At 34.3% G+C, this 26,817-nt stretch overlaps 1 protein-coding gene across 8 annotated transcripts in view; it reads right to left on the bottom strand.

The window, feature by feature from the left end:
* The window catches only part of LOC126769437 (disheveled-associated activator of morphogenesis 1), a 121,083-nt gene that overhangs the window by 8,957 nt on the left and 85,309 nt on the right, over positions 1-26,817 (bottom strand). For 7 of the 8 annotated variants that reach the window (XM_050488240.1, XM_050488235.1, XM_050488236.1 and 4 more), the window contains 10 exons: positions 24,216-24,344; positions 6,038-6,205; positions 5,461-5,679; positions 5,163-5,303; positions 4,790-5,018; positions 3,747-3,974; positions 3,149-3,288; positions 2,377-2,526; positions 1,485-1,640; positions 411-485 (listed from right to left, as the gene is read on the bottom strand). In XM_050488240.1, coding sequence (XP_050344197.1) covers positions 411-485; positions 1,485-1,640; positions 2,377-2,526; positions 3,149-3,288; positions 3,747-3,974; positions 4,790-5,018; positions 5,163-5,303; positions 5,461-5,679; positions 6,038-6,205; positions 24,216-24,344 — 1,635 coding nt within the window. The remainder of the gene's footprint in view (positions 1-410; positions 486-1,484; positions 1,641-2,376; positions 2,527-3,148; positions 3,289-3,746; positions 3,975-4,789; positions 5,019-5,162; positions 5,304-5,460; positions 5,680-6,037; positions 6,206-24,215; positions 24,345-26,817) is intronic. The other variant, XM_050488239.1, reaches the window with a different exon arrangement.

Genomic DNA, 26,817 nt, shown 5'->3' on the forward strand with positions numbered 1-26,817 from the left:
TATATTTAGTAGATTATTATAAAATTTCATTTGACAAATGAATAGAATTTACACTACGCCATAAAATGTGTTTGCAAGAGCCAAATTGAATAAAGTATATTTTCATAAAGCTAAAAACAACAGAGCCGAGATGGCCCAGTGGTTAGAACGCGTTAATCTTAATCTATGAATTTGGGTTCAAACCTGGCAAACACCACTGAATTTTTATGTACTTAAGTTGAGTTTATAATTCATCTCATTTCTTTGAAATTCTGCCACATGTGTAGCCACCAATCCGCATTGGCGAAGCGTGGTGAAAACAGCTTTAAGCCTCCTCCCCAAAGGGAGAGGAGGCCTTAACGTAGCAGTGGGATAACAACAGGCCTCTATTTGGCTTTACTTTAAGAAACGTAAAGGCAATCATGACTTACCTTCGCATCATCAGGTATGCTACCTTCGCTGACCAGTTTTTCGAATCTCGCTCGTTCGGCTCGCTCTTGATTCAACTAATAAATAAATACACAAAAATTATTGGAAAATACAAACTACAACTTTAACAATAAACCTATAATTTTAAAATCATATCATATCGATTTTTTTTTATAGAATAGGAAGGTGGACGAGCATATGGGCCACCTGATGGTAAGTGGTCACCAAACGCCTTTAGATATTGACTTACTCACCCTTCAAACCGGAACACAACAATATCAAGTACTGCTGTTTTGCGGTAGAATATCTGATGAGTGGGTGGTACCTACCTAGACGAGCTTGCACAAAGCTCTACCACCAGTAGATCGATATATTTATCATATATTTTATATTACTAATTAGCTACTGAATGTCTTAAACAAATCTAAAAACTTCGAAAAATATATCGTGGAACTGTTTTTTTTAATTTCTTCCATATAACGTTCAGAAATGTTATTCAAAATCGAGATAGTTACTACTTTCATTCCTCATCAAATAACAATTCATATTTTTGAACATGTTTTTTTTTTTTATAGAATAGGAAGGTGGACGAGCATATGGGCCACCTGATGGTAAGTGGTCACCAAACGCCCTTAGACATTGGCATTGTAAGAAATGTCAATCATCGCTTATAGCCAATGCGCCACCAACCTTGGGAACTAAGATTTTATGTCCCTTATGCCTGTAATTACACTGGCTCACTCACCCTTCAAACCGGAACACAACAATATCAAGTATTGCTGTTTTGCGGTAGAATATCTGATGAGTGGGTGGTACCTACCCAGACGAGCTTGCACAAAGCCCTACCACCAGTAAATAAAATAAATAAGTAATATATAGTAATTAGTAGTATGTTATGATAATTTTGAGACCGAATTTAAAAAACAATGGTTTTATAAACATAACTAGACAACTTCGAATTCCTATTTATTAATATAGAAATATTAGAAATATTATTTAAGAAATTCATCGAAACCGTTACGCGAACGAGCTGCCTAATTCGCAAACCCTATTTCCCAACACCCTTCCTAGTTCACCTGTTGTTCCAGCTGGTGGGCTCTGCACGCGGAAGATCTGGCACGCTCGGTGCATTCCATGTGAGCAGCCGTCTCCCTCTCGAGCCTCTCCTTCAGCCTCGAGACAACTCCTTCCAGCTCCTCCTTCTCTTGCGTGTGCTGGTCCACTTGCTTCTCCTGTTAGTTGTTAGCACATGCGGTGGTTCGTGAGCGTTAGTTTATTTTTATGAAGTACTAAGAGCGATACATTTATATTTAATCCAAATATCGATATCATGATAACGGTGAGAATTTTAAATACAAAATGAAAAAAAAAATATACGACTTTACCTATAAACGTTCTTTAGGGATTAGTTAAACAATGATGTGTCTCTTTCTTTCGAATGTCAAATCAAGGATGACAGAAAGAGAAAAATCAACTTGTTTAGTTACCGCTGAACAACGTTTATAAGTAAGGCCGTAATTGATAGGAACGATGTTCGCTCTCAGTAGTATTTAAATAAATGTTTTATATATTTGTATTATATAAAGTGTTAAATATTTATCTTAACCATGTATCAAATGAAGGTCCGGATATGAGAAAAAATATATAAAGATTAAAAATTAAATAAAATATTTTTTGGTCTTTATCTGAATTTTAAGATATTAATAAAATCGTTTAAATAAACCATTTTCCCGGGCTTTTAATAAAAGCCGATGGGATGAAATTATTTAGTTATTTAGATTATCTAAAATGGACATCTCATTATGTGGTATTTAGTAATAACCGCTACCCGATATCGTATTACATAAGGAGCGATTCAAGTCGATACTACGATTCACAGTAATATTTATAAACTGTATTAAAATTAATTCTAGATCGTCTGAAATCGCTCGTAACGTACCAATTACCTTTGAGAGTTGTGTATCTCACCTTCTTAGCTAGTTCCGTGGCCATATCGACGTTTTCTCTCTCCAAGTTCTCGGCTTTAGTCCTAGCAGCGACGAGTTCTTCTTCTTTTGCCAGCAAGTGAACTATCTCGCCGACGTTTATCTCTAAAGGAGCGACATCCGGATCGTAAACCTGTAAGTTTGCCCACGTGTTAGGGAAAAGGGGTCAGATATTATTTTAAAAAAGTAGCCTATATCCTTTATTAGGGTTCAAGCTTGTTACATCACGAATTTCATCAAAATCAGTTCAGTGGTACAGCCGTTAAGGCGTAACATATAGACAGTTACTTTTGTTTTTATAACATAAGTTTAGTATTGAATAATAATACAGGCTGTGTTTAGTCTACTCTTAGTTGTATCAACAAAAATTTACTAAATATTATCGAAATAATTATTTACGTTTGAGTTACTAAAATTATAAGTCATGAGATAAAAACAGCTGCAGAAATATGGGTGCACATTTATGCTGGAATATTTTACAATTGACAAATCACAGACTGAAAAACACACACACACATAAATCGACTCATCATCAGACAGATCAATCGCAAACATAATTCGTATTTATGTGTTTCGGCTTAAAGTTTGAGTGAGTTCTGACTCACACATACACTGATCAGTGTATTTACAAGCACAAAGGATATAACGTACAAGGAGTATTTTATATTTCAGACAGAGCTTAATGTCTATGGCTAGAGCTGACCGGCTATCAAGAAGCCCATTTACTTGTCAGCGTACCGTTTAAATAAAAGTACCTTGACGTGTTCGGAGCCCGTGTCGGAGGCGCTGTCGCGGTCGCTGTTGGCGCGGCTGCCGGCGGCGGGCTGCTGCAGGATCACCTGCTGCACCACGCGGTCCAGCAGTAACCAGTGTTGCGAGTGTGGGTTGTATTCCACTTCAAAGTCGAAACAGAAACGTTTTACTTGAATGAAGCTAAAATTGTGTATGTGTTGTTTTTAAAGTTAAAGTAAGTTCCTCCAGACCAATAGTGGCCAGTTGGCAGTTGGCCAATCTCAAGAGAGATTAGCCAACTGCGCAGGACATATTATAGTGCACAAGTGCGTACGCAAACACAGGTGCACTCTATTCCATAGCTCTCATAATCCGATGGATCGGCAATCCGACACGACCGGAAAGAGCTTAGGCGCAGGAGCAACGGCTTTACTTGCTTTCCGAGGCACAAAATGTACACACTAAACCCAATTACCCAATAGCTTTTTATTAGCCCGACCTGGTAATTGAACCTAGGACCTCTGTGTCTGCGGTCTTATATCAAACCACTAGACCAACGGGGTTACTATAATAAATAAGCTTTAATTCATTAAAATAATTTTAAACTATGTTCCAACTTACATGGTAGTAACAAGAGATGTTCCAGCATGGAGAGTAGATGTGGATACGCGGCCGTGTGGCTGAGCTTCCGCCTCAGCAGTTCGAACATGGCGGCCGCGCTTTTGGTGTCGACGTGCTGCTTGTCGAACCTCCTGGCGAGTTCCCTCTCGTCCTCATTTCGTACCATTTCGAAGAATTCGATGTGCCTATCGAGGGTCTCGTTTTCGTATTTTCGAAGTTTCTCTATTACTGAAATTGAAGACAATAATATATATATATATATATTGTGATAAAAATAAAATATTGACAAGCGGTTTCACCTGCGTGTAAGACCCCTCTACTAACGTGTAAAAAAAATTCATTATAATTGCTTAAGACGCGAAATCGTAATAAACAAACGCACACACGCATTTATAATATCAGTAAAGATACATGCACTCACGAACACATTGAAGTCAAATTATTTCGTGAAGTTTTCGTGGGTTCGATTCCCACCCGGGACAGACATTTGTGTGCATGAACATGTCTGTTTGTCCTGAGTCTGAGTGTAATTACCTATATAAGTATGTATTTACAAAAGAAAAGTAATATATGTAGTATATCAGTTGTCTGGTTTCCATAGCACAAGCTTTGTACAAGCTTAATTTGGGGTCAGATGGCCGTGTGTGAAAAATGACCCAGGATGTTATGTTATATTATTATTATTTATCTAGTATAAAAAAAAGATTAAAAAATCATTTATGCAAAACGGCGGAAAGAAAGAAGTATTTTTATAACTATTTTTACTTAAGCAAATTTGAAGTAGGTAAAAAATATGACATGAAAGTCGATACGTCTTTAATGTGTCACAATTTAATAAGTAATGTTTTAGATATTATATTAAAAAATAAAATAAAAATACTTAACTAAGGCTTTATAAAATATATAAAATAAAATCTCCTATCTCTCTATCTCCTCTTTTTCTCCAATAGATATGGTCTAATCCAATATTTCAACTCAACTATAATGAAATATTAAATTAAATATAGAGTTCCTAAGAAAAAAATACTAAAAAAATAACTCACCTGGCTGTATTCCCAACATGAGCAGCTCATATCTCAAGTGTAGCCTGAATTCTAAGCTTTCTTCCCCGGGGCCGTAATTAAGTACCGCGTTGACGAAGGACATAATAGCGGTCTTGAGACCTAAGTCATCGCGATACGCGCCCGTACTACGGTCTAACTCGTTCATAATGCCCTGGAAGCGAGCACGTTCTCCCGCATATTTCTGGTAGTGGATCATTGCTTCCAAGACCTATGAAATGATCATTATTTTAATAAACATATAAAATAAATAATAAGAATATAATGGATGTTGTATATTTTATCAGTAAAATATACAACATCCATTATAAGTCATATATGACTAAGTATATATATGATATGTATAAAACCTCACCTTCTTATGTCCTCCGGGCACGAGACAAACTGCTCCCAAAATTTCTAACGCAGCTACTTTGGTCTTAACATTCTCTGTGTCCATCGACTGCGCGATCAGATCGATACTCGTAGGATGCGCTAGGACGTGAGCTCGACCCGTCTGCGAGATATTTTTAAATTGGGTGTTTATTTAACGTAGGCATTTAAAATATAAAAAAGTATATAAAATTGGTATCTTCTTACATAAAATAAAGATCTTTGCTACAAAAGCCACAAGAAATCCATGTATGCTAAGCTTAGAACTAAACGACACTCACCGAGTTGTTCATAAGTGCTTTAATACCAGCAATAAGGTTGTGTCTTGTGGTGGCGTCATCTCGTGGGGCTCTTTGCAGCGCTTCCAACAAAGCAGCAAGACCGCCCTGCTTGATGAAACGCAGGACGAAACTGTGCGCTCGCGTCCGCAGCGCGGTCTTCAAACCATCGACTAATGCACACGCTTCGGTAGGTGTAACGCCTTCTGATGATGAAAAGGCCTGAAGCAAAAAATAAAACTTGGTTATCAACTTCTCATTTAACAGTATTCAGCTAATACTTGTGCATTTTTAATAAGAATACCAGTTAATTAAATCCAATTTAATGAAATCTTAATTAATTGTTCATCATTCATAGTACATTGCGTCAAATTATATGTAGTTAGGAAAAAATATTGTTAAAGTATTACGTAAAATTAACGATATCGATAAAACAAATTAAACAACCAAATGTACAAAACAGTAAAATCAAACCGATAAGGACTAAAATAATCTCATACTTTTGATTTAACATTATACAGGTACACATAAGTACACCTTTAAAATTAAACAGACCAATTATTCAGTTCCATAAACTTACATCAGCAATTTCATTAAGAGCCTTGATGTAGTCTTCGACTTGCGGCGCTGTCGCTAGAGGGGGCGCTTGTCCAGGTGGTGGCCGTCGACTGCAGTAGATCTGCCACTTTTTCGCAGCCGGCAGTTCCATCATCGCCGCTTTATTGACTGCTGTTAAATCCAGCTCTTCCTGTTAACAATAAAAACAAATTAGATATACATTGCTATATATTTTTTATTAAAATCTATTATTAAAATAATTTATATCATAAGTTCTTCTTTCCTAAGCAAATGTCTACATCAAGTAAACGAAATTTTCGTAAAGATTTTACTATTCAACATAGTCAAGTTTCTGAGTAACAGGAAAAAATAAAAATGTAAAAAGAACGTATTTATACGGAACGCCGGTTAATTAAGACAAATACAGGCGTAACGATCGATTAATTATAAATCATTTGCATATAAATTTGGTTATTCAATAGTCCTAAATCAGATGAAAATACCACAGGCCGAATGAGTTAGACAGGATCTAAGGCCCTTGGAGACCTTCACACAAATACTCCGAAACCGAAAGGAAATGTTGCCAGAAAAGACATAAATAAAGCTATTTAAAAATACGACCGCGATATTTGAAAATGTGTATGCCAGTCTTGTCCAGCATGTCTTCTATATATGGAATAAATAACTTACTTCTCATAGGCATTTGCGTGCAAAGTAACACACTTTATGATAAATAATTTTTAGGATATTTTCACTGTAACTTTTTTCATTAACTTACTAATGAGATCCATGATTACCAATTGGACTAAACGCGTGTTCTTAAGCGAAGTCCGCGGATTCATATCAGGCACTACAGAATTTTCATTTGCTTAATAAATAATTATACATTACATATGTACAAGTATAAAAAGCCGAGATGGCCCAGTGGTAAGAACGCGTGAATCTTAACCGATGATCGTAGGTTCAAACCCGGGCAAGCTCTACTGAATTTCCATGTGCTTAATTTGTGATTATAATTCATATTGTGCTTTACGATGAAGGAAAACATCGTGTGGGTGCAACCTGCATGTGTCTAATTTCACTGAAATTCTGCCGCATGTGTATTCAACCAACCCACATTGGAGCAGCGTGGTGAAATAAGCTCCAAACCTTTTCCTCAAAAAGAAGAGGAGGCATTTAGCCCAGCAGTGGGACATTCGCAGGCTGTTACGGACGGATGTACAAGTATGTAACAGATTCCGATCTGTTTTCGGTCGGGTGGACCTTAGTCCACGTCCAGCGCACTTCTTCCACGTTCAGTGACTGTAAACCTTCAGATGATGATCATATCTATACTAATATGACAAAGCTGAAGAGTTTATTTGTTCGAACGCGCTAATCTCAACATCCACCACTCCTATTATCTTTTTGCTTTACAAGTCATCAATCAATTTATTGAGTAAGATTACTAATAGACTATAATTATAACATTTATAGATATATATCGATTCCATTATTTGGCACTTAGCAAAAACTTTATAATCATGTTATGTAAAGAACCAATATCGCACACAGATAATTTAATCGTCATGTAATATTATAAGAAAGTTCTATAATAATGGTAATGGAACTATTAAACAAATAGTGAGAAATGATTGTACAAGTCATCACAACTAATCTAAGTGACATAACTATCGAACGATGATTGACGCTTTCCATTTTATATCAAACCATTTCGCAATAAAATTAGAAATTTACGTTTACATAGCACCTTATATTATTTTATACGTACATAGGTCTTTTTTTTAGAATAGGAAGGCGGACGAGCATAAGGGCCACCTGATGGTAAGTGGTCACTAACGCCCATAGACAATGACATTGTAAGAAATGTTAACCATCGCTTACATCACCAACGTGCCACTGGCTCACTCACCCTTCAAACCAGAACACAAAAAATACCAAGTACTGCTGTTTTGGGGTAAAATATCTGATGAGTGGGTGGTACCTACCCAGACGAGCTTGCACAAAGCTCTACCACCAGTGAAGGTCGTAGAACTGCGGTCAATATTACAACATCCAAGTTCGTGACTTCCACGAACGATTGACGAATTGATGAACCTTCTATTTCAACATTCTCGTACCTTGTACAACATAGAACATTTATTTTTAACCAACAAAAAAAACGACTCCAAATGAATACGCTTCAATTGAATAATGTCCGATACCATTGATATTAAAATAGGATTACCTTCGAACATACTGAACTCAACTCAAAACGAATCATGAAACTCTCATAATATAAATACAGATAAATTGAGACGAATTGATTTTACTATTTTGAATTTCATTGATAAATATAAATTACAATAAGTTCATTACATTTAGTATGTACACAAAAACGGACGACATTTAATGCATTGTTTTATGTTATACATATTTTATTATACTTTGTTAAAGCGTAATAAATAAAAGTATTTTAATTTATATAAAAGAGTAATTACAAAGTTTCCATCGTTTCTCCTCCGTAGAATTCGCGATCGGAACCGGTATAAACTTTGCGTTCAACAAGCTGCGCGTCCTGACTTCCTACCGGTAAAGTTCCTACAAAGCTCCAATTTTCCACCTCTAACGTTGAAAGTTCCAAAAATCCTACCACAGCGGATGCTCTGTTATAAAAAAACCTATGTTCCAAATCTCAGCTTCCTAGACACACGTTCAAAGTTAGGACAAACAATTATAAGTATAGATTTAATCTTAAAAAAATGAAATTCATAAGTGTTTACCCGAGCATGCTTCAATAAATATGTAAACATATATGTGTGTGTTTTTTGATTAATTAAAAATATGAAAGATACGGCTTCACCTATAAATATTGTTTAGCACAAAAAACAATGCTGTGTCTTCTTCCTTCTAATGTTCAATCAAGGATGACAAAAAGAGCAATATGATGTATAACTAAGCATCCGCTAAATAAGTCCGTTAAATCCTTTCGAAATTTACTTTTAATAATTTATATGTCGTGTAACATAATTTCACTGTTAACTTTCAAGCAGTAATTTGGAAGATAAAACACCTCACTCACTTTAATGGGGGGAAGTACCAATCTGTCAAGGTGTCTGTCATTAAAGAATGTCAAGGTTCATCCACGCCTATGATATCTATACAACCACGCCTGAAATTAATGAATCATCAGGAATTGTCACTTGAGTGACAGTAACATGGAAACCAAATTAATTGTTGATCAAAATATACATTTATGAAAACATTTGGACCATTTTCAAAAGAAATAAAATTATTAAATAACCGGTTTTGAAGTTCAGTATTTTTTTTAAATCTGTAATAATAATAATGTCCTCCAGACCGATTTCGGCCACGGCGGCTAATCTTAAGAAAGATTAGCCAACTACGCAGGAGAAATTATAGTCTACAAGTGTGTGCGCAAACGCAGGTGCACTCTCTATTCCCTAACTCTCATAATCCGATGGGACGGCAATCCGACAGGACCGGAGAGTTCAGGCGCAGGACCAACGGCTTTACGTGCTTTCCGAGGCACGGGAGTGAACACACTTCCAACTTCCAGACTCCGGGCTGCTACTGAGAATTTTCTGACGGAAAAACCCAATAACTTTTTATTGGCCCGACCTTCGAATCAAACCCAGGACCTCCGAGTCTGCGGCCTTACATCAAGCCAATAGACCAACGAGGCAGTAGATTTAACGAGTTAAATCTGTATATTATTTTAATTAATTGAACGATATTTAATATAATCACTTATATAAGTTGTATTAAGTTCGATTCAGCGATTACTATGTGATACGACAACTCTTGGTTGTTTAATTTGGTAATAATTTGTTTTGGGGCTTTTATTTGACAAAAAACAATCTCAAAACATCTTAACGCCTATATACCGCCTTGTTATATATTAAAATACATATACGGCACGATTTAAGTGTTATTTCATCAGCACCAATTTGGGCCACATGGTTTTACATTATGAGACGAATGAAATATTTAAAATTTTTAGGACATTTTGTTGAGTAAGAACGTTTTAACTCGCGTCGCTCCGACTGAATTAGCTAATCACCAGGTATGTTGGGGCATTTAGAATAATAACCTTAATCACCTCATCATCTCATATCTTACAGGTCGCTGCGCTCGTTTTCAAAGTTACCATGTTTTCAGCACAAATTTGTAATTATTATATTAGTTTATATATATACTTAAATTATAATTTGGTAACATTTTTTACTTCTGTTTTAAAAAATAATTTCCAATTTAAAACTTTAATATCGTTCTATTTTTATTCGTTTAGAAATTTAATGCTTAAAGTTACATAGACGATGTCGTCCAGCGCAATATCAAATATGGCTACCATTCTCAAGGGAGAGACTGGCCGAAGGCCTTTAGGCAGACAATCCAACATTTTTTTTAATGGCTTGGATTGGACCGGATTTAAGCATTAGTAACCATAGAGAAACAACAGAGGTTTAATATTATTAATAAAAAAAAATTAATACTCCACAAGTCGTATCATTTACACTAAAATTTGTAGCCATTTATAACCTACTAGTCTTGGCCCACAACTTCGCCTGCATCAGGTATTAAGCTTGCTTCATACCAAAATTTCATTAAAATCGGTAAAGTGGTTTAGCCGTTAAAGCGTAACAGACAGATCGACACCCAGAGACAGTTCGTTACGATTGCATACAACTCCTAACGATCGTATGATCTTATAATAATTGTATGACTTTTTAGGAGACATTGAATTCTCTAAATAATTAAGTAGTACTAATTTAGTAAAAAAAGCAATAAATTACCATGAAAATATGATGGATTTTTTTCGGTTCTTTTTTATGGTTCAGTAAACTTAAACTGTTTGTATTAAAACGGTAATTACTTCGAAATTAACCTAAAACGATAACTTTCAAGAACTTTCGTTTACGAAAACATGACTGGCGTGTTAAATCTCGAATCCGCTTCTAAAGTTGCACTTGAGCGAGAAACTCACCGTTCAAACAAGCATTATTATACAAATCTTGTTAACAAGTTCATCCGTTATTAGTTAGGGATATTTATTTAACATTTATTGCATTTCAGTTATTTGTATTAAAAATTGCCAAATTGCCTTCAATGTATACAGAAAATAAAACTGGAACGAGCATATCATAGTATCCTATATACACTGTATCCTAAATTAAAAAAATATCAAAATAAATGTATAGTATAATTAATTTTATAAAAGCTTTTACTTATTTTGTTTAAATTCACTTTTGTAAAACAAATCTTCAAAGTGATTAAGTTTGAACTGTAATTTTGAGCAGACCATTTTCTTTTTTATAGAATAGGAAGGCGGACGAGCATATGGGCCACCAAACGCCCTTAGACATTCGCATTGTAAGAAATGTCAACCATCGCTTTTTCATAGCCAATGCGCCACCAACCTTGGGAACTAAGATTTTATGTCCCTTGTGCCTGTATTTACACTGGATAACTCACCCTTCAAACCGGAACACAACAATATCAAGTATTGCTGTTTTTCGGTAGAATATCTGATGAGTGGGTGGTACCTACCTAGACGAGCTTGCACAAAGCCCTACCACCAGTATATTAGTGGTTAATGGCAACACAATAAATAAAATTTCATCCCAACTAATATTATTAAAGCGAATTTGAGCAATTAATTATGAAAATTAAAAAATAAAAAGGGTGCAAAAAGGAACCCCAGAGGAATCGTCTGGCGGCGATAGTTGGCGGAGATCGCTCGCTGCCGAGCGTGATTAACGCCATGCTTGGCAGCGTAAGATGTTGGATTGAGGTGCTCTTTTTGAGAGATTATCATGTCGCAGAAGAAGACCGCGGAGCGACAGCATGAGGCGAGTGCCACCGCTGATCCATTCCGCCGAAGAAGTTCGGGCAGGAGGCATCAACGTTATGCGCATCTTCTTCTCCCACCTTAAGCGCCGCTGGGGTTAGGGGAATACTTCGTACCCCGAGAACCACCCTAGGAATGGAGACCCGCTTAGCCAGGCCAACCGCCAGGGCGTCATGGTAGAATGCGCAAGCGATCCCCTCGAAAAGATGCAGTGGATACCGCGTAAAAACCGCCGGTTTTTTAGTAGGTATTTCGGTGTCTTCAGCGCCGGCGAGTCTCATATACCCTCCACCTCAAAAATGTATGGGGGAAACGCGTAAATGCATTTTTCCAAAAAAGTACAAAAAAGGGTATAGGGTTCTTGACATATACCCGCCCCTAACACGTGGGCGATGCCACGGGCTGAAACTATTTCGTTATAGTTTGTACTTCATAATGCAATACTGGATTAAGCAAATGCCTATTTTCAAAATATTGTTTTTGCAAATTATAGAAAATGTAAGTTTCCTATAATTTATAAGCTAATTATATGCTAGCATTTATATATTATATAGTAATATCAAAAGGTAGTATAAGAACGCCTATATTTACATGAAAAGTCAGACTACAGCCACCTTTCTATTGATTGCGTGTAACATAGAAAGCTCGGTAGCACGCAAATAAATAATAATATTTAATTTTGTAAGTATGTATGTACGTACATACAATATTAAATAAGCTTTGTTTTGCTTTGTTTATTGAGATCTCACCTGAGTATTATTTTGTTTTTTTTTTTAATTATTATGTTTGATGTGTGTGTCTTTTAACTATACTTGTCTATATCTAAACTATAGTTTGTCTATGTTTAAACAGCACCCAAACAAGTTGACAAAGCTTATGGATGTAAATAATAAAAATAAATGTTATTTAGTTATTAATTAAAAATAAATTTAAAAAAAAATCAAGCAAAACTAATTTCTATATAAAAAAAATTTTAGTTTATTTTTATTTATTTTTAAATACATGCGATTTAATTATATAAAATTTAATGTAAAATTTAAGTTGAATTCTAAACTATCGCATATTGTTCATCCTATTGAGTTAAACTTTTTATAGTTGTGTTATTCTTTAAGAGTTCACTTCTTAGACTTATATAAATTAACGTGATACGTTAATTCGATGCATTTATTCTTTAAATATTATAACTATTATACTCAATTTCGCATATCACTTATTGACATTTCACGATCTCTTTCACCGACGAGTTTAGATTTTATTTTTATGAAATAGCTCCTCTACACTTGCTGGCACGTACGTGAAGTTGAAGAAAAATAAAAATAAACTCTATTCCATTAGACTTTACAAACAATTTTTAATTTTTAATTTCAGGATTATATTAATGTAGTGCTACCGACGGTTGGACGTTAAAATTCCACCAAGAAGAACTGGCGAGAAGCTCAGCTGTTATAAGGGACGAAGAGAACTTAACTTAACTTTAATATATCTAACGCAATAATAATTAGATTGTAGCTAGCAGGTAGCACGAGATATCTTATACAACAATATAACTTAGATCCACGTCAAGTCAATTGATATTCGTTTTATATCTAGTCTTGCCTCGATTAAATATGGGCGACGGGATGGATGGTGCCACAATGAATGCAGATCGTGACTTCACGCTGTGTCAAGGTTGCCTGAATTAATTCATTCGCGATAGCTTAAAATTATATAATAAAAATAAATGGGCGATATGCTTTTACATAATATTATATTGGTTCTTCCAACATAACTATTATTTTTATGACTTTTGTATAAAATTAACGAATAAGTCGACATTGAAAGCTATTTTATACATGAATACACTTAATAAAAAGAAAACTTTATTTTTAAAAGTAAAATCGTTTCCAAACAAAAAATAGTTTTTTTTTTTATTATGGTCTATTTCATGCCTATTTTTCATTTTCGTAACAATATTAGAAGTAATATTTATTTACGAGACGTTTTGATTTATTGATTATTTTCGTGTTCAAATCGTTATTACAAAGCGGTGAATATATTTATTGATCGCTCTTATATCAAAAACCCAATAGAGACCTTTGCAAATTCAGAGAAAAATCGTTAAAAATAATCGTAAGAAACATTATCATATAGAGGCCAAATTCGTTATACTTCGATATTCATACGTTGTTCGTTTACTATACAGCTTATGACGACCGAACTGAAAGGCAGTCGCATGATAAAATAGAGATTTCTTTATTATTCACATATTTACTAGTAGAAGAGATATTTTTTTCTCGAAGTGTAAACCTTCAAACAGGCCGCCCCGGCTCCCCTTGGGAAGGAACCGGGTTATGTGGGATTATTATCCACTAAAACCACAGCGATGGCCGTCCTCGGCACATTACTGGTGGTAGGGCTTTGTGCAAGCTCGTCTGGGTAGGTACCACCCACTCATCAGATATTCTACCGCAAAACAGCAATACTTGATATTGTTGTGTTCCGGTTTGAAGGGTGAGTGAGCCAGTGTAATTACAGGCACAAGGGACATAAAATCTTAGTTCCCAAGGTTGGTGGCGCATTGGATATGTAAGCGATGGTTGACATTTCTTACAATGCCAATGTCTAAGAGCGTTGGTGACCACTTACCATCAGGTGGCCCATATGCTCGTCCGCCTTCCTATTCTATAAAAAAAAAAAAAAAGATCAGAAAAGCTGAGGGATCGTGTTGATATAACGCATCCCCGCGATATAACGCAACCCCAAGTAGGAGAGGTCTGTGCCAACTCGTCCTCGTTATTTACTTTTTCACTTCGAATTGTTGTGCTCGGGCTTTGAAGAGTGAATGAGACAGTAGAGTTACCCACACGGGGGCATTGCACCTTAGTCCCTAAAGTAGCAGCACATTGATAGTATTAACGTTAAAGATACATAATAACGTAGTAACGATTAAAACTTTTGTCTTTTGTTTGTGGACTGTAGTAAATACATACAACTACATATTCTCTTGCATCCATTGCTTCAAAAAAACAAAGATATTTATTCTATATCCAGCATCTGATTCAACGAAATAACGAATACAACAGTCCATTGTAAATAAAAAAAATGATCTTAAAACAATTATTTGAATACTTGCGTTGTTTTAGTTTCGTTGTAGACTGTTCAACCGCAGCACGACGTCGTGTGGTCGGGCTCGTATTACGATAAAGGACCAGGAACATTATTTTGTTACGAGAATGACTTAATTATGCAACATTGTTATTAACCAATATTATAATCAGGTCATAAATACACACATGATAATTTTATTTTTGTTGTCGGGCCGGTTGGCGTGATTGGTAGATATTTGCCTTTTACGTCGAAGGTTGTGGGTTCGATTCCCACCCAGGACAGATATTTGTGTGCGTGAACATGTCTCTTTGTCCTGAGTCTGGGTGTAATTATCTATATAAGTATGTATTTACAAAGTAAAAGTAGTATATGTAGTATATCAGTTGTCTGGTTTCCATAGTACAAGCTCTGCTTAGTTTGGGATCAGATGGCCGTATGTAAATAATGTTCCAGGATATTATTATATTATTATTATTATATCATTATTATATATGATGCAATCGTCATTTTAATTTGAACATAAACGACAAACCCTCTGTTCTGTACAACAAAGTAATGCATCACGTTTAATAACTGCTTCCGGAAGTCCGAATTCACAAACAAGAATACAACAAAAAAAAATATCACGACTAGGGATCGAACCCGCGCCATTACAGTAGCTGTTTACAGTGACCATTACGTAAATATTAAAATAATAGCACACCTTTACTCACAAATGTAATGCTATAAACGGAAAGTTGAAGAGAGGCGAAAACTTCCAGTTCAATTAAGAGAAATAATAATTAATAACTACAATTGACAGTGCTGCCTATCACGCTGTCAGCAAGGAGTTGGAGAAAGTTATAATAGGCACACCAGAGACGAATGTAACTGGCCCTTTTCGGCCTTATTGCAAGGGTATTAAGTTGATTATTGCATTCGATTTCAAAACATGTTGAATTTACGTTGAACTTACGGAATAAGAGAATTTATAATAAACCAAGAATTGTGAATCACAAAAAATATTTTCTGAAAGTGACTACTTTTTATTAAGAATTATTTTCATTCATATTAATGAAGGTTTGACAACTTGAAAACTATGATATTTTATTTCCTATTCTTACGCATCTTGGTGCTCTACCAAGTACAATTAAAGAATTCAAAATCCCAGGTTGACGCAAGCGACGAAACGGATAAAGAACGGTAAGAAAATTTCTATAACAAAAAATCCTAACACATTTAAATTGGAATACGGTACTTACGCGAAAATTGTTTTTGTAAATAAGCGGTGTGTTTTACGATATATTTTTATACGAAATTATATATTCTGTGAGCAAGCTTACTTATAGAGCTATTCTTCTTGAACTACGAGTGTAGGATAAACGCCTCGAGTGTCGATCTCGTACAAAATAATTCAATCTACCGCGACTAGCTTTATTGATACTTGCATATACATATGAAGAGTATATTATATAAAAACCAAAGAACATAATTATAAGAAAGTAAGCGATATAATAATAGATATGTCAATATTTACTTTTAAAGACGGACAGAATCAATATCACTAACGGAAATAATTAATATTCCAAGCAGGTACATGATATTTACTGAAACGTCATTATTTAGGTACCACACACTCATCAGATATTCTACCGCCAAACAGACTTGGTATTGTTTCCGGTTTGAAGGGTGAGTGAGCCAGTGTAATTACAGGCACAAGGGACATAACATCTTAATTCCCAAGGTTGGTAGCGCATTGGTGATGTGGTGAGTGATCGTTAACATTTCTTACGTATCTTCTGTACGTTAAAATAAAAATTCTCTAATTAATATCACATAAGATAAATTCAATCTTTACTCTATTTTAATCTATGCAAATAATAAAAAGGAGATTGTATTCGTTCGTGTCAAATTTAATAAAAATTATATTTAAAAACAACTAAGGTTATTATATTTTGTGAATAACACACAGCAATCAAACAAGAATTGAATTGAATTGAAACATGTAAATAAAAGTTCTCACGTGGATGTAACTTTATCATCCATTAAAGCAACGAAAACATTTTGCGCTTCCTACTGATGCGCGCTTATTTTTGTTAAAAAAAAGCAACTACTGAGTTTCTTGCCGGTTCTTCTGCAATAAAACTTAACATAATTTTATTTTTAAAGTTTAAACGAAATCAGTCAATATATAACACAGACCATAAAAATCTGTCATTACAGTGCAATTGATATAATCACGATCTCAGACTTTTATTTAAATAAAAATTCTCTTTTTTTTCGAATTAAAATAATTACAAAATTTATCGATCCGGAGCTCTAAACAGTAACAATCGTATCGCTCTCTATGCAGTTCAATATATCAGAACGTACGCGAGTAATCCATCACAATCACATCAAACAGTGAAAGTAGCATGCAGTGTTTATGTAACTTCTAATCCATATCAACAACATAATCGTTCGTATCTCGTCCATCAAAGCCGCGCTTCTATCTTCTAATATACCTGTCATATTTGCGCCACTTTCTTTTTTATATAAGATATTTGTAATTAATGGATAATTGATTTTGTTACTTAATAGTTTTCGTGTCAAATACTTAATTTGCATATTATTAAGAGTTTAAGGCACATCGCACACGACGGTTATCAAGTTTGACCAATCAGGCAATCGCTAGCTAGAGTTAAATTACTAATGTGTTCCTTTTTTATTTCATATTGCGGTATTGTTACAAGTTATAAAATAAAATGGTTTCATTTTTAAATTATGTTGCGTTAATCAATAATCAATTAAAGAATTAATACATTTTCATAATTCTGCAGCCACAATTTTCAATTATTTAGGTAACATTTATATACACTGATGCCGTTTAACTTCTTTTATCGATGTCAATAATTATATAACAATAAAAAATCCTTATATATATATATATATCTTATAATCTATATATATATATATATATATATATATATATATATATATATATATATATATATATATATATATATAGATTATAAGCTCAAATCATAATTGTATGTAAGAGGCTTTACGGTTACGTCATTTTTTTATAACTATTCTAAAGAACGTTTATATTTTAATTGGAACAATTATCTATGCTAAAACGGATGAACGACGCAGACAAAATTGTAAACCGTAATATTCAACCAATGACTCACAATTTGCGATTCAGTTATTCTTCTAATTAGTGTTACATTGGTAATTTAATATGAAGTCTTCGCGAGCAGAATGAATGTTAACGTAAAATAGGTCAACTGTCAATGGCCAAAATAGTGTTTTTTTTTTCTGGCGTGTATCTACGCTATTTGAGCGCAAAATATTCTGCCAATGTCACGTGAAATACTGATTTATTAAAACAATTTAATGGAAATTGTCAAAACTGACGCTTTTTTTGTAATAAACCTTTTTTCTCAAATAAACAAATTACTACAGACATGTCATCCGTGCCTTTGGTGTAGCAATCTATAATTATTATTATTTTTTATTATTTCCATATGTAAAAAATAAATCTCAATACGAAATCCGCAATGCTCGTAAAGAGAATTCAAGTCTATCAGTTTCCCGCCAAAAAAGAGTATCTGTCAATATTCTTATTGCCAGATTAAAAATATAGATTATTATTAATGAATATAAAAAAATGACAGATACTCTCCAGTCATGTTTAATATTACAATCTGACTTAGTCTTACACATACAACATCAAAATCACACCAAATATTTGTACCAACTTAGTAAATCAATATTTATCACTTACACGTGGCTACTTTCTGTCTGCTCTAATTAATGTCATAAGTGAGTTTTACCTAAAAAGTGAATCACATTGAAATTTTTACTTTTGCTCTTTGTTATAAGGCAGCAAGCAAACGAGCCAGCTGATAAGTAGACACTTTAGCACATAGACACTGGCCCTTCAAGAACCACAAACCCGGCTTACTTCAATGCGCCGCCAGTCATGGAATCATATTTTACTAGTTTTAATTACTGATAGGGTTCTGTGCGAGCCTGTCTGAGCATGTACTGCAAGAATGTTGCTGCTTAGCGGTAGAATATATGATGTGTAGTTACCTAAGTACTCTCTTATTCCACTGGTAAAAATAAAGTAATAAGTAATCCTGTATTGATTTTATGATTTTTATGACTTGTTTTCTTTTAACAAATATTATGTAACATTATATATTATATAACAAATATTCGACATAAATATTATAATAAAAAATATATAAATATTACATAAAAAATATTCGACTCGGTTAAATGAAATTTCTTATTTTAATCATATATATATATATATATATATATATATGTGATGGAACAGTACAGTAATTAAAAGTACTACGCTACGCTACGTACGTACTACGCTAACGACGTCACAGGTAAAATGTTAATAATTAATAAAGCAATAAAACGCAAGTCTTCCCTTTCATAAAGACGGCGTTTTCAATATCTCCAACAAACGGTTTCTCTCAATGCCCGTCCGTAATGGAAAGTCTCCAGCAGCCGTCCAATTAGGCTTCTAGTACTTTAATTTATTTGGCGCCAAAGCTAGACCTAGGACCAGTTTCGCTTGCGAGTGAAATTTCATTACCAACTGGTATTTACTTTGGAGTGTACGTCTTTATTTGTATGACCATATTTATAATATCTATCGTAATGATTTTAATGAGTATGTGTGTTTCTTTAGACCTTAATATTTTAGTTCATTTAAAACATTAAATTATTGTATATAGCAACATTACCCTGCACTTACGACTATTTGTTTTCGAATAAAGAAAATAACCGAACCTAAGAAGAATTACTAATTTTACGCAATCGCAGTTAAATTTTGGTAGCTTGAATTAATATCATGAATAACGACTCATATTTTTGATAATGTAAGTATATTTTGTTAATATCATGCATAATAAAATGATATTACGTTTAAAATAATACATAAAATAATAAATCTATATTAAGATTTGCATTTAAGTAAAGATAACAAAGTATCCATCTTCACTACTGACTTGAATATTCGAGACGATCATTAAATCTCAATAATATTAAAATAAAAAACAATCGTGATTGTATGATTGGGCACAATTGATGGTAAATTTCTCTATCAACAGAAGATTTAATTAAATTGAAAATATTGGTAAAATATAAAACAAGATTTTAAATATCAGCAAAATCTACATAAGACAGACTAAATTACGATAATATGTTGTTACTATATGTCAACAGAAATCGTTTTCTTCCGATGTTTCAGAATTCAGTCAAGAATCCCTCGATAAACAGCGTAAGTGAATACACATATATTATAAAAAAATACGAATCACTAGAATGTATATATTACATCGTAAATGTTAGTGAGTATACGACAATTTTACTGCAAATCATTAAACGGACGCAGAGGAAGTAGTCACGCGACATGACCTAGAAATTCCCAGCCAGAATCGTATCGGACCACATACATTATTGAATAATATTTATGCTATAAAACGTTATAACAAATCGCTTAATTTAAAATAAAATCAATGTAATTAATTATAAATCATACATTTAACGAGTTGTTAACATATTAATCGTATCGAAAACATTTTTTTACGGAACGAGTTTTCAATTACCGGTTACTTACTGTTATGTACGTCGGAAGTGATGTTACGATGTTATTTGTGTCTACATCCGCGTGAAATGTTCAACTGTTCGAATTTTATAATATAATATATACTATAATTATATAATTTTATAATATATACACGTAAAGGCTAGACCAGATACAATTTGCAACAACACAAACTCACACGCAAAACAACACGCAAACACAGGTGCACTATTTATTTCCTCACTCTCATAATAGGTCGGAAATCCGACACGACCGGAGAAAGATCAGTTGCAGTACCCCGTTGCTCCTTTGCGTACATTCCGGGAAACGCTTTTTTTAACTCAGGGCTGCTATCGAGAACTATCTTTAAAGACAAATGCAATAAATTTCACTGCAACTGTGTGAACTAGTCTTAAAACCAATGAGGTAGAAAAAAAAAACAATTAAAAAATATGCAGTGTTATTTTTGTATCGCAGCAGTAAAAAAGACCCAACCACAAGAGAGATTAGCCAACTGCGCAGGACATATAGTGCCCGAGAGAGCGCGCATTCACAGGTGCATCCTCTATTCCATCATCCTCATATCTCGCTGAGGCGGCAATCCAAAACAACCGGAAAGAGTGCAGACAGTTTCCGACATCCGGACTCCGGGCTGTTACTGATGTACATATCATATACCATTATACACTCGTATTATAAATTTCAAAGGAAAACTTTTAACGATAAATAATAATACTTATTATAATTCAAGTATTTTAGTTATAATGTGGAGTCTGTCATTAAAACTATAAGTTAAACGTTCGTTTGTAAAACTAGTCACGGCTAGTTATTTTGTCCTTGTTATAATAGATTGTAGTTCATGTCGCATTTTCAAGTTTCGTTTGTATAGAAATAAATTAACATTTTTAATTTTTACCCTGACTATGCCTGATTTAGGTTAAATCGAATTTACAGCATCAATTGTTAATAGATTAGCTATGAAACTTTTTAAAAGACGTATTGAAATATATAATTAAACAATCCATACAGATATTAAGCAAAAACATTAATAATAGCAAAGTAAAATACGTCAATCTTAAGCAAAGTTTGCGAGTCAAGCCTGGCAAAAACTAGTGGCTGTAACCACAGGCACAAGGAACATAATATAATAGTTCCCAAGGTTGGTGCGCATTGATGATGTAAAATATTATTAACATTTCTAACGTTGCCGATCTTACGATCCATCTTAAATGATAAAATACGACCAGACTTATATCCCGCCCAGTGACGTCATGGTACTGACCACAGTACCGACAAAGCATACATAAATAGAGAAAAAAAAATTAGAGCCGAGTATAGTTGGAACAATATATTGTCATTTGACTAACTTTGTCTCCCATGTTACATGTTTCGAGAAACCAAATCGCGCCAATAGTAACACGTCTTATTGTAAATTAAACTTTATAATCATAAATAACCATAGTGACAGTTCGGGTGATATGACAGCGAATACATGAACGGAATTATTAATATTATCATTACCCTTTATATCTGTTGAATTCGGCTTTTAAATAATTTATCGGAATTTTGATTTATACATTTGATACTAATACGAAAATCACGATCTTGACATTTTAAATACATGAATCGTTATATATTTATTCCACTCCCCTCCGTCCGCGTGTTTTTTTTTTGTATATTCCGTAATTGTTTTCCTTATCCAGGTCCCAGAATATCTTAATGCTAAATTTCATAACGATCGGTCCAGTGGTTTACTAGTGATTAATGCCCGCGTCTTCAACAATATATGTTGGAAGATCTATTTAGATGGTTTTTTTTTTTTTTTATATTCGCCGGGAGGGCAAATGACTCTACTCCACCTGATGGTAAGTGGTAGTAGAGTCCAAACGCGACGACGGCCAGTACAGACGGGAAAAACGTTCTGCACTAGCCGCCTTCGCCTTGCCGGCCCGCAAGATGCCTCTTCACGCCTCGTTTGAAGGAACCCGGGTTGTAAGAGGAGGGGAACACGTGATCTGGTAAGGAATTCCATTTTTTGGAAGTGCGACAAAGAAAGGAGTTGCCAAATTTCTTTGTTCGCGATGGAATTAATGTCACAGTTAGGCGGTGATATCGAGAACCAGCTCGCGTGGACTTAAGAAGGAAGGGGGAAGCAGGAATTAGAGAGAATAATTTCTCAGAGCACTCGCCGTGATACAGTCGATAGAAAGCGCTCAGTGCTGCTATCTCACGACGCAATTGTAAAGGTTCAAGGGTGTTTGTGACCTTTACGTCGCCAATAATGCGTACGGCACGTCGCTGCAACCGGTCCAAGGCCTCAAGTAGGTACTTAGCGGAGCCATCCCAAAGGTGCGAGCAATATTCCACGCAAGACCGTACCTGTGTTTTGTACAGCAGGCACAGTTGTTGTGGCGTGAAAAAGCGCCGCACCTTGTTCAGAACTCCGAGTTTCCGTGAAGCTGTTTTTATAACAGCCTCGATTGGACTAAGACCCTTGGACTAAGGTCGCAGCGAACGTCAATCCCCAGCATGGCGATTTTGCTTTGCATCACCAGCGGAGTACCACAGAGGGAGGGAAGAGGGGAAAATGTTGACTTTTATTAGGTATTTACGTCAATCTACATGTAGCAGCGATTGTAGAAGATTCTTATGGTACACATGCAGGTATCTTCGCGAGATTGATAATAAGCAAATTAAACACATGATAATTCAGTATTTTTTGCCCATTCAACTATCAAACCGGAACACAACAATACAAATTATTGCTGTTTGGCGGTAGAATATATGATGAGTAAGTGCTATTAGCCAAACTTGTTTGCACCATGTAAAAATTTTAAGGCGAGTGAAACCGAGTGAAACAGCTTGTTAAACTATATACGTCATTGAACGAAAACTCCCTACTCTTACCAGTAAGCGTGTATGTATTTAAACGTCCATTACTAATTGTTTAAATGATAAGTAATTACTAAAGTCGTACTTAAAGTACAATATTTACATGTTTCCTTAAGCATTGTACTTATATACAAGTAATAATACTAATACTTACGTATTATTACATTTCTTATACATAATTGTCACTCGTAGTGATTTAACACGAAGTTAGGTATAATCTATGGTATCAATGGTAGTCATAAAGATGTAGATAAACAGCGAATATTATATTTGTAACTGCTATTTACTAAACACTAGCGATGCGACACGACTTAACTGGTACCAAATATAAAATTTATGTTAAATTTTTTAAATGGTTTATAATATATATTAAGGAGAAGGAAGGTGGAATATGCTCAAAACCTTCTCCTGAAAAAAAAGGAAAGGAGGCCTTAGCCCAGCAGTGGGATATTCACAAGCTGTTACTTATAATATATTATAAATAATAAGTATGTTAATAATATGTGTCTAACTGATTCGCTAACGTCTACTTTCTGTTTGTTTGCTATTTTGCGGGTGAGTGTATACGAATGTGTATATATCGGATATATATAATGTTTTTATTGGATACACTCATGTAAGTTTCTTCACGATGATTTCCTTCACCGACAAACGAATCATAAACACAAACCAAGCAAATAAAATCTCAGAGGTGCCTGTCCGCGTTTTGAACCCGCAATCTTAGGCCATCTCGGCTAAGAAATGTTAATGGCTACTATGATTTACATGAATAAAGAATATGGTACATATATTACTTACCACCAATTCTGCGAATTTCGCATCAAGTTCATCTTGCGGTGGCATGGGATGCGTGGGGGTGACCGCCTGCAGCGCCAGGCCTCCCTCGCCGCCCACCACACAGTACGTGATCTCGGGTGGCTCATCATTCTGTAACAAGTTTTAATTGTTTTTATAAAATTTATTACACAATTAAACATACGTTCTTAAAATACATAAAATATATTAAATCTTTATTATAACAACGTGACCATTAATTGCACCGTATTTTAGTATTTATTATAAGAGGACATGAATTCTTATATCATCAGAAAAATGAAAATAAAAAACGTATAACAAAGTACAATTTCATTAACATTTTAATTTATCGCTTGGTCCCCAAACGAATTAATCCTGTATCTTTAAGTTTTCTAGGTGTACAAAGAAAAAAAATCGAATTTCATCGAGATAATTTGAGACGAATTTCGACAACACACATTACTGATTTTAATGAGTAGCCATGTAACACATGTTGTCACACCTTTATGGAAGACAGCGCTCAATTTAAATCCTATTAAATTTAAGTATTCCTTTTTAATGTTGGTTGTCCTAAATAAATAAATAACAAAGTAATTCCATCATTTTCCCTGTACACTTGGTCAGGCTTTACCAACTAATCAATTTGAATATTATAAAACCATATATATCTACTGGTGGTAGGGCTTTGTGCAAGCTCGTCTGGGTAGGTACCACCCACTCATCAGATATTCTACCGCAAAACAGCAATACTTGATATTGTTGTGTTCCGGTTTGAAGGGTGAGTGAGCCAGTGTAATTACAGGCACAAGGGACATAAAATCTTAGTTCCCAAGGTTGGTGGCGCATTGGATATGTAAGCGATGGTTGACATTTCTTACAATGCCAATGTCTAAGAGCGTTGGTGACCACTTACCATCAGGTGGCCCATATGCTCGTCCGCCTTCCTTTTCTATAAAAAAAAAAAAAAAAAAAAAAAAAAAAAAAAAAAAAAAAAAAAAAAAAAAAAAAAAAAAAAAAAAAACCCAAACCATATTTGTATTTAAGATAGTAAAAACAACAGAATTTAGGATTATATCATTTTCATATAGGATATAATACATATGTAACTATAGTAAATATTGATTATTAATAATAATATATAAAAAGAGTAACGATTATTTTTTTGTGGCTGACCTTCTCCGGTGGTATTATCATAACTCATTCAACTCATTCGTAAGCATTCAATCGAAATCGAGAAAGCTTACATGGAATTGAGAATTTCGATTATAATCGCAAATTGAAAGAAAAATGTTGATTGTATTGCATCGCTACCTTATACGGTACATAAGGAAGCATATGACGGACGGACAAAGATACGGAAAAAATATTATACACATGTATTATCGTTACTCCCAAATTGGAAAGTAATTGTTTAATTATTATTTATTATTCGTGTGCAACTCGTCTGGTGTGCAGGTTTCAATTTAATGATTGTGATGAGATTATTTACAATGCGAATGCGAATTTCAATTATATCAAGAAGATATATAGATTTTCCAAAAAAATATTAACAATGCGTTTTTAAGGAATTACTAATATCCTTATTTACCCCTCCAATTGTGTCAGGATTAAGGACAACAGTAGCCCAAGGAATCAGGGTCAAACCCACCTGTGAACCCATGTAACTTTTACATCGCTAAGAAACTTGGGGACGACAATAGTCCCGGACTCGTATAGTAATCAGAGTCGTAAAGTCAGAATCGTATAGTATAGAAATAATTAAGTGAAAAATTAGAAAAATATATTTAGCTTATTACATAAGTTTGTACTAGAAAATTACTTGGTGCTAGCACTTTGTGCAAGACCATATGGATAGGTACCACTCACTCATAAAATATTCGACAACCGAGGAGTTAGTATTTTTATTCCGGTTTAAAGGGCAAGTGAGTCAGTGCAAGTACAGGCACATATAACAGCTTAGTTCATTTGCGATATTTCATGGTTAATATTTCATACAAAGCCAATGTCAATCTTTTAAGATGGCCGTTCGCCAGTCTGCCTGTCAGTCTTTTTAATAAAATAATAAATCACAAAACACGAAAAAGAAATCTATTAAACTATAAACGTATAAATCGCATGGTCGTTTAAATACGCAATACAATTAGATGTGAGTCATCGAGCGAGTTGATTCAGGGTGGCGCCTGAGTCCCGACCATTTCTCCTCAATACACTCATGCGACTGTCTCGCAGATTCATTGACGATTATAGGGTTGATAAACGCTAACAAACTATACCATATTTTAATAAAATACTATATAAACGATATTTTTCACTGAAATAGTTGCTTATTTATTTTTATACATTTTGGTCATCAACTGGATCCATTAATTTAAGATCAACTTAAAATAAGTCTTACAGACAACAGACACACACAGAGAGCAACAATGCGATTTCCTTTGACGTTCACCAGAAGCACGATTCTATTCTATATTTACTATGATTACAAATATTGAAAACAATACGCCTCCGACGCTCAGCTTAATAGCAAATAATACATATAGTTACTAAAATAAAAAGCTCATTAAAATTTTCTAATTAATTAGCAAAAAATATAGCAAAAATAGAA

The sequence above is a fragment of the Nymphalis io genome, chromosome 7, assembly GCF_905147045.1.
Source record: "Nymphalis io chromosome 7, ilAglIoxx1.1, whole genome shotgun sequence".
NCBI lineage: Eukaryota > Metazoa > Arthropoda > Insecta > Lepidoptera > Nymphalidae > Nymphalis > Nymphalis io.